At 37.5% G+C, this 9,291-nt stretch overlaps 1 protein-coding gene across 1 annotated transcript in view; it reads left to right on the plus strand.

Annotated features, from left to right (window-relative positions):
- The window catches only part of myo15b (myosin XVB), a 22,606-nt gene extending 13,416 nt beyond the window's left edge, over window positions 1-9,190 (plus strand). Inside the window, exons 29-43 of the mRNA XM_060896373.1 lie at window positions 24-339; window positions 1,397-1,460; window positions 1,551-1,623; window positions 1,725-1,801; window positions 1,915-1,991; window positions 2,885-3,015; window positions 3,527-3,621; window positions 5,362-5,439; window positions 5,549-5,645; window positions 5,905-6,053; window positions 7,010-7,134; window positions 7,245-7,375; window positions 7,948-8,081; window positions 8,199-8,336; window positions 8,449-9,190. Coding sequence (XP_060752356.1) covers window positions 24-339; window positions 1,397-1,460; window positions 1,551-1,623; window positions 1,725-1,801; window positions 1,915-1,991; window positions 2,885-3,015; window positions 3,527-3,621; window positions 5,362-5,439; window positions 5,549-5,645; window positions 5,905-6,053; window positions 7,010-7,134; window positions 7,245-7,375; window positions 7,948-8,081; window positions 8,199-8,336; window positions 8,449-8,520 — 1,757 coding nt within the window. The 3' untranslated portion in view covers window positions 8,521-9,190. The remainder of the gene's footprint in view (window positions 1-23; window positions 340-1,396; window positions 1,461-1,550; window positions 1,624-1,724; window positions 1,802-1,914; window positions 1,992-2,884; window positions 3,016-3,526; window positions 3,622-5,361; window positions 5,440-5,548; window positions 5,646-5,904; window positions 6,054-7,009; window positions 7,135-7,244; window positions 7,376-7,947; window positions 8,082-8,198; window positions 8,337-8,448) is intronic.
- Window positions 9,191-9,291: the final 101 nt, after the last annotated feature.

The following is a 9,291-nucleotide window of genomic DNA, read 5'->3' on the forward strand; positions in this document are numbered from 1 at the left end:
TTATTAGTTTCCTGTCTCTGCAGGATGGAATTTCGGCTCAACCGGAGGCAGATCTGGTCTTTTCCCTGCTGATATCACTCAGCCGTCTGCGCCTCCAGACTACCACAGCATGGCGATTAGCCGACAGATCGAGAGGAAAAAGAGCATGAGGAGCTCTCGTACCTCGCTGATGCCCCCTGGTGGACTCTCAACCAAAAAGCACACAAGTCTGGAATCAGGGGCCAGTCAACGCAGTATTGAGCGCAGTGAGGTGGGGTCAGTCCAAAGCTCAGAGATAGACCTCCAACAGTACCACATGACTGAGTTTGCCAGGAAGTTCTTCAGAGAGGCTATTCTCAGGTTAATTCTTTACAATTCACACACTGGCTTATGTTTTTTGGACACTGCAGTTACATGAGTACAAGACTAGGCGCTTGGTTGGAAAATAATCTACAACATTGTGGTGTGATGTGGCCTGATGTGAAGTGAAGATACTGATGCAGTGAAAAATGAGATTATCTCCCAGCAAAATAGTCCTTAACCTAGTGTTTTATTAGCTAACAATTACAATTTTAAAATTGATTTTAATGTAAACCATGATAGGAGAATGTGGCAGCATAGCAGTTATTGGGCTGCCACTTGGAAGGTTGCAAGCTCAAATCCCAGGTCCACCAACCTGTCACTCCTGAGCAAGGCCCTTAATTGCCCAGTTGTATAAAATGAGATAAAGTCTCTCTGGATAAAGGCATCTGCCAAATGCCATAAATGATTGCCTGATTAACTTTTGTCTTCTCTTTAACTCACTAAACACACTAAAAAGTTTTGAAGGATGAAACCCATTAAAGTAATACATTTCTTTTGACTACTTGTTGAAACAAAGCTCATCTTCAAGTTCAGTTTACTCACGATTTTAAGGCAGCAAATAAACTTTTAGTTGAAACGTCTTGAAACGTGTACAGTAGTGAATAACATCATGCTTTTGAATTTTCTGTAGTTAGTTAATGTTGTGTTGAGTCTGTGAAAGAAGTTAGAGCTTGTTACAGATCAGTCAAAAGTACTTTGTCCTGAAGATCAACCTGTGATAGAAAACATACTCCCAGTCCCAATTCACTGACACCCAAGACGACTCCTATAAAAATGACATAAATTAAATAAATAAATCTCCTTACAGAAAGCTTCACTATATCTATATACGATTATTCGTATATATTTTTATGTATATATCTCGTATATATCTGCTTTTTAAATTTATTGCCAATTAATCTGTTACATGTTATTTTAAAAACAATATCCTATTAGAACCAGAATATTACTATAAACTCATAATTAGTCTAAATTGTTCTTCTTAAAAATTAGAATCACGGGCTAACTTCTTGAAACATGAATAATGATCTAAAAATCTTTCTCTTTCCTTTAGGCCAAACGAGAGAGGCCAAGCCACTGGAGTTAGAGAGCTTGAACAGATGGTGCAATACACAGCAGTACGTATGGTTTTCATGCACATTAAAAAAAACATATGAATGTTTATAAAATTAACTCAGCTATTTATTGTCATTTTTTTTCTCTCTCAGGAACCAATCAATGAGTCTCTAATCCTGTTTTCGGACAATGAGCTCAGTGTTCTGGGTGTTCAGTCTTTCATGCGTGAGTGTACACACACATACAGACACACACAAAAGAACGTGCTTACCCATGTAGGTCTCTCTCCTAAATATACATTTCCATTTCTGCTACTTTGTGTGAAGATGTGATGCAGTTCATGACTGACCAACCATTAAGGAAAGACCAGACAGAAGGAATGTGTGCCAATTTTATTGTACAGGTGACCCTTTTGTATTATTCGGCTCAGAAATCCGTTGTATGCGCATGCCTGCGGATTTAGAAGTCAGAAATTTTACATTGTCCTTCCACTGACTGTGTGACACGATCCCTCAGCTTGCGAAAGAGAAGGAGTTTCTCCGGGATGAGCTCTACTGCCAGATCATCAAACAGACCTCTAACAATCCACACAAGTAAGTGAAAGTATTTGCACGTGCACAATTACGGCATTTGGCAGACGACCTTTTCCAGCGTGACGTACATTTTATCTAATTTTTTTATACAACTGAGGGTTAAGGGCCTTGCCCAGGGGCCCAGCAGTGGCAGCCTGGTGAACCTGGGATTTGAACTCACAACCGTCTGATCAGCAGTCTAACACCTTAAACTTTAGGCTACCACATCCCATCATGCACATATATGCTCTGGATCTTAGGTGTTAGATATCAGAAAGTTCTAAAAAAAAAAAAAAAAGAAGTAGATGCATGAACCTCCAGAATAGGAACTTTACTACAGACATGTACCTGACTGGTCACACATACGGCTCATAGAATGATTAAACTAGGGCAAAACTTTAATTTCAGTAACAAACAGTGGTTAAGGGGGCTTTCACACTGGCAGTAAGGTCTAAAACAGAGCACAGTTTGAAGGAACAATTGGCTATTTTTTTGAAAGCTGTGATGTGGAGCATGAAGTGTACTGATGTACTAAACTCCAGACTACCTGTAGGAGGTGCTGTGAGTTCAGTTGCCCTGGAACTGTGCTTTGAGTCCTGTGAATGTGAAGACAACCCGTACTCGGGTCTGCAACTTCCTGCAAGTTCAGGAAGTAAAGATGATATAAAATGAATGCAAGAGGAAGTATAGCATGATTCTTTTTGCAGTGTGTTAACTTAGTTTTTACAAAAGTGTGAGTGTTTTGCACATCATTCATGTCATTCAATTATACATAAAGATCTTTGTAGTATGGTGGAAACTCAATCCAAACCCTTTTCAGACTTTGTGCTGTCAAGTTTTCAAAATAAGAACACACAGTAGATAAATGTAGAACTGCAGCTCAGGTAAATCATGTTTGTTCTGGATCTACACAGAGAGAGCTGTGCACGAGGCTGGCTTCTGTTATACCTGATCACTGGCTTCTTCCCCTGTTCCTCCACATTACTGCCGTACATGACACGCCATCTACAGAGCTGCGGTCAGGATCCCAACCATCCATACCGAGGTAGAGTTCACCACAGACAACCTGTTCACCGGCTTATAGAACATTTTTAATCAGTATAAAGAAATTAATTATTTTATGGCTAAAAGTCTGATATAAAAGGAGTCAGGACAATGATTTTGATTTTGCTTTTGGATTTTGCTTGAAGCCTTCAAATTTGAGATCTTTATGAACAAGCATCAGTGTCTCAAAGAGCAGAAATGGGTTTTGATATCACCATTTGCTTTGAAGATAAAAAAAAATAAATAAATATTTTGTTTTATTTTTCTGTAAGGTTTGAACTTTAGGAAAGTTTAGCCCACAGCACACAAGGTAGAAACAGAAATACTTGGAGCGTACTTGGAAATTCAGTGCTGAACACGGACAATAAAAAACAGGCACAAATTCCACTGAAAGGAAAAAAAACATGTTAATTATGCAGAAAGATTTCCGTATTTCAGAAATTCAGTCGAGATGAGTTCTGTGTGAAACCTGTGTGAGACCTGTGTGTGTGTGTGTGCGTGTGTGTGTTTAGAGAAGGCTCAGGCGTGTAAGGATAATCTCAAACATTCACTCGCTTATGGAGGACGCAGATATATTCCTTCGCATGTGGAGATGGAAGCCATCTTGGTAAGTTGTAATTACCTAATCCTATTGTCATGGCTACTTCTTATACAGTATGTGGTGGTCTGGGAAAACCAACCCATCATGCTGTATTGTGCAACTCATTACAATATCAAATATAACTGCTGCTATTATATTAAGTGTTCAATCATATATTTTTGCACATGTACTGTAGAATACACAGTATGTACAATCTTCGATGCTGCATTTGTGTATTGTTTGTAGTGTTTTGTATTTATTGTTTGCACTGATTTTGTCTCGCACTGTTTGCACCAGGTTGCACAGATGCACTTTATGTGGCTAGGACTAAGTCTTTAGCTCTGTGTTGTTCTATGTAGCACCATGGTCCTGAAGAAACATTGTCTCATTTCACTGTGTACTGCGTCAGCTATATGTGGTTGAAATGGCAATAAAATCTTCTTGACTCTTGATTTGAGATGTGGCAAATTTTCAAATATATCCTGATCACGTTAGGAAAAGAGTCAGTAGATACAAACAAGATGAACAAACGGAGTGTGTTGACCGTCAGTGTGTGAATCTGGATTTTTATGAACATATTTATTCTTTTTAGATGTTAATCTATTACATATGCATTACTCAAGTGCAATAGATAAAAAAAAAAATTGTATAATATTTGAATCAACATTTTTTTATTGCTTGAGCCCACCCACCTTCCTATTCATGACTTTTTGATTTATAAATCCAAATCAAATTATAATTCTATACCAATGGAAAATGTGTCTCATTGTGATTTATGAGGGTGTTTGCATGTCATTTCTTCTTTGTGTTTGAAAAAAAAAAAAATAAAGTACTTTATTTGATTATCAAAAGCTGAGCAGTCCAACAAATCAAAGCTTTAATCAGGTTTAGTTTTCATACCTATCCAGGTGCCACATCACTAATTCTGCATCCAGCTTCAACCCCTTCAGCAATAATGCATTACTTGATTGTGGTAAAGCACTGGCAGTGTTTCTTCTGCTTTTATTTCTGTTTGTTTGTTTGTTTGTTTATTTATTTTGAAGCCCAGAGTGATTTCTGTTTTGCTCATAGGAAAATTACCCCTCTGCACGGGTCGCATGCTGATTTGAGACTGAGACGGGGGCGGAGTGAAAGGGGTGTTGGGCGTGTCTATAAATTGACTGACAAGAAGCACATCCAATCAGAAATGAGTCTTCTGGACCGCAAGGCGGGTTTCCAAGCGGTTTTTTGTAGTCATGCAATGAACTTGTGCGTCGCGGCTTTTTTTTTAACCGCGTCTCCATGTCTTTTCCTGTTATTTGTAAAATATATTAAACCTGTAAATGTAAGTTAAGTCAATAAATAGTTGCTTTTAAATACTCAGTGTGGTGGTTGTGGGCTTTTGGTGGAATTGGGCTGAAATCTGAGGAAAACTTTCTAATAAACTAATAATTAAAACAGCACTTTCCTTATGGCTGAGATACATGACATGACAGAGAGAAAACAACGGTTCAGGACAGAAACACACACATACACACACACACACGCACACACACACACAAACACACACGCACATACACACATAAACACGCACACAGTATATATTGACCATGTATTGACCAAGTTTTTTCCAGGCCGTCACACATAACATTTAAGATGCTTAAGGTGAGATTCTCTTAACTAACACTAAAGGAAAAATAACTTGACAGAATATGTCATAGTAATGCAAATAAGAGGATGACCGATGTATTGATGTGCTGTATATGTGACTGTATATCTGCTTTGTAGGCTGGTCGGAGCACTCGGATGTTGCCAATCCTGCTCCCAGGTGAAGTGGAGTTCCCGTGCAAAGTCCGCAGCTTCAGCGTAAGCAAATACTTTGCTTTAATCTTCCTATAACACCCACTAATTAAAGGTCTCATTTATAGCAGAGATGTGTGTGTGTGTGTGTGTGTGTGTGTGTGTGTTCGTTCAGGTGGCGAGTGAAGTCATGATAGACATTTGCACAGAGATGGGTGTGAGTGATCCGGCTGAAGTGAACGAATTTTCCCTCCTTGCCACCCGCAGACAGGGTAAATGAAGCTTATCCCTCACTCTCTCAAAGCCCCTCTATATATTTTCCTCTCATTCTCATTTCCATTTAGCTTCTCGAACACTGTATATGAGTCACACAGTGTATTACACAACCGCACTGACCCTACAATCATACAGATTAGAAAAACACAGATACGGCATAGTGCAAAATCCATCACCTTCTTGTGTTTTCTTTCTTTCTTTCTTTCAACCTTGTCTCCTGTTGTTATCAACACACCGAACCTCTTCTTCTTTTAGACGGACAAGTGCGTCCCATTCACCCGGATGAGTACGTGTTGGACTTCCTTCTGGATGATGGCTCAGTCTTGCTCTCTTTCCATCGTCTCATCTGGAAACATCCCCTGCGTTTTGAGAATGCTCTCTATGTCGAGTTTCATTACCACCTGGTATTGTCACATTCTCAGTCATGTTTGCTATCATTTATTCTTATTCATATAAGATTCATATATCATTTATTCTCTCTGTGGAATTCTAAAGACTTGAGTCAAAAGTTTGCACACCCTACTTCAAAGTGAAATTAATTATTGTTTTACTGGACTTTAAAGGCAATCACTGTGGCAGGTTTGTCTCTACGCTTTCATAGTTTATATTTCTTACATATTTACATTATAATTTAATGCATTCTTAATCAAATTGGTCTCTTTTTATACCCATATTCAAATTCTGGTTTAGCTCTCATTGTCCCATTATAGCAAAAAATTAAAAATAACATCATTCAAATTGTATATCTTTATAATGATATTTAACTTTGTGGAATTTACATAAAACAATTTATGTCCTGTGATAAAAAAAAAAATCATTCTCTTTCATTTTTTTTTCCTCATTCTTTTTTGTTGTCAACTTGTCATGTTATTAAGAAACCCTCCCAAAAATCTCTTGACCATCCTCAAGACTTTACAATGTCAGAAAAGTTGTTTTCATACAATTCACCATATCAAACAACTACCCAAGCTATTAAAACCATTTCTGTGTAGCATCTGCTATATACAGTAAATCTATGAGTGAGCTGTTACTATCTATAATAAATACATAGGTTTGATTGAGAGGTTTTCTCCAGGTGCTGTGCAGTCCAAAGACATACACGGTTGGCTGATTGTGTGTGAATGGGTGTGTGAGTGTGTGTGATTGTGTGATTGTACCGGGTTGGCATCCTGTCCAGGGTGTCCCCTTCCTTTGTCCTGAGTCCCCTGGAAGAGACTCCAGGCTCCATCAGAGCAACTGTTATAGAAAATGAATTAACTATCTATTTTCTTTCACAAAGAAATAAGGGATACAATCTTCTTAACTTGTATTTGGTGTTGACATGAAAACAAACAGATCATAGAGCTGGTATTTCTCTTAGATCCTGGCTGATTACCTGAGGGGGAAATACCTCTTGCCTGGTAACAGTTCCACATTTAAGCAGCAGGCGGCAGAGTTGGCTGCACTACAGCACCTCGCTTTGGGATTTGATCAACAGCCTACACCGTAAGATCCAACCACACATATAGTATTATTTACTGACTGATTCTGCAAATCCTACATAAATTATTTTTGGTCATGTATTGTACATTTATACATGATTTTTACTCATTTAGGCAAGAGCTCAAGCAGTATTTTCCCTGTATGGATGCCAATGCCAATGACCAAAATCTGCACAGTGTTGCACTGAGACACTTTTCTCTCATTGCAAACACCAACCCTGCTGAAGCTAAAATACACTTCATCAGTGAGTGATCTTTTAGAATCTTATCTTTTATATATTTATTATACAGGATAAGACTGTGGGCCCTTTACATGTTTTCAGTTAATAGAAGGTTGACATGTCAACACAGACCAAAGAAATATTTAAGAGACAAAAATCTGAACATCCTTAGTGTGATTTTCTTCATCTTACAGCCATTTGACATTCATATGAAGTATTTTGCCTAGCTAGTCCCTCCAGGATATTGTGATCACAGAAATGAATGCAAACTCTAGGAAACTCCACAAGATTTTCCACAGATTTGTGTCAAGAGCAGCAGCTCATATGATGCATCACACCCTCTTCAATTCACGTGTGTTGAGCTATCATAGAAAGTAATTACATATTAAGTATTTAATAATTATAAGTAACAAAGTAATTATATGTGTCCTCACTGGCTTCTGCAAAAAAAAAAAAGCAATTCCACAACTTTTTTTTGCCTCCAATAGGAATAATGGTATCAGAGCATTTTTTATGAGCATGAGGAAATTATCAGCGTATCAGTATGATACCCACTATCAATATTCAGACTCTCATTATTGCTTTTTATTTCTCAGAGACTCTCAGTTCACTGCACCTCTTTGGCTTTAACGTATTCATGGCTCAGAAGGTCAGTCAGAAAAGTTGTCCATCACCCTGTCTGTTGGCAGTCAACCATGAATGCATCAACATTCTTCACCCACAAACACAGGTTAGAAATTCCAACAATCTGGCATAAGTTGGATGCAAATGTATGTTCTAACAAAACCTTTTATATATGAGTGTGTTACCAATGTGACAGCGGTTTTTGCTTCTGTTTCATTTGTAGTTGTCAGCTTTAACAATTCCAGTGGAAGAGGTGCAGTCCTTGCGCACTTTCAGTCCCAAAAAGGAAAAAGTGCCAGCAGTAGAGATCAACTTTGGCAACCCATCTCATGTTAACACCATTGCTATTTATCTGAAACAGGTACCTTAGAAGTAGAGTCTAATATACACACTACATGGATTGATACATGTTGTATACCTTTATTTTAAAAAATATGTCTAAATGTGAATACTTTGTTTTCCAACCCACCCAGGCCAGGGAGCTTTGTCACATCATTGCTATAATCATGGAGCTAGTGACACCAACTCCCAGGAACTGCACATGAACATTTTAGTATGCACGACACCGTTCTTCAAAGCATTTGCTCGCTTGCAAGCGGCTCTGTGACTGGAGGCATGCTGATGAAGAATTTGAGAAGTTTTTTCTAATGTTTCTTTTAAAAACTATCGGACCCTTCAACATTAACTAGAGACCCTTCTTTTTGATTACTTAGATTTATTCTTCATATCCTAAACATCCACTGACTTTAAATGTTCTAAATTTCACTGAAATCTAAGATTTTACTGGACTAAAATGTTATATATAAATATGTGTTTATTTTTGATTATTTCCTGTTTTACTTTATTTACTCTACTGTATTTAAGAATAATGAAGCCAAGTGTGTGTATAGCCCATGTTATACATTTGATTATTATTAAAACAAAATCGAAACATATATCTCATATATAACTTAATATGTCTATTTAAGTCTTCCGTTTTATATATAATGGAGAGAGAAAGAGAGAGAGAGAGAGAGAGAGAGAGAGAGGGAGGAAAAGGGTTAGTCTTCATGTTCTATTTAAAAACAATGAGTGCTGAGTTATTATTATTATATTGAAAATACACATTTTTCTAATTATTCAATCATGTCATGTATATACAAACACATGTGTTGGGTAATGTAATTGACAACTCAAAGCTGATTATTTTCCAATAAAACAGAGTTATTCCTTTTATTCATCTCCTATCATTTGTCAACCCTAAAAATGTATTATTTATTAAACTGGAGATTTACCAGCTCCAGTTGGACTCTGCTATACTTAAAGAGGAGATGAAA

This window comes from Tachysurus vachellii, chromosome 2 (genome assembly GCF_030014155.1).
Source record: "Tachysurus vachellii isolate PV-2020 chromosome 2, HZAU_Pvac_v1, whole genome shotgun sequence".
NCBI classification, from domain to species: Eukaryota; Metazoa; Chordata; class Actinopteri; order Siluriformes; family Bagridae; genus Tachysurus; species Tachysurus vachellii.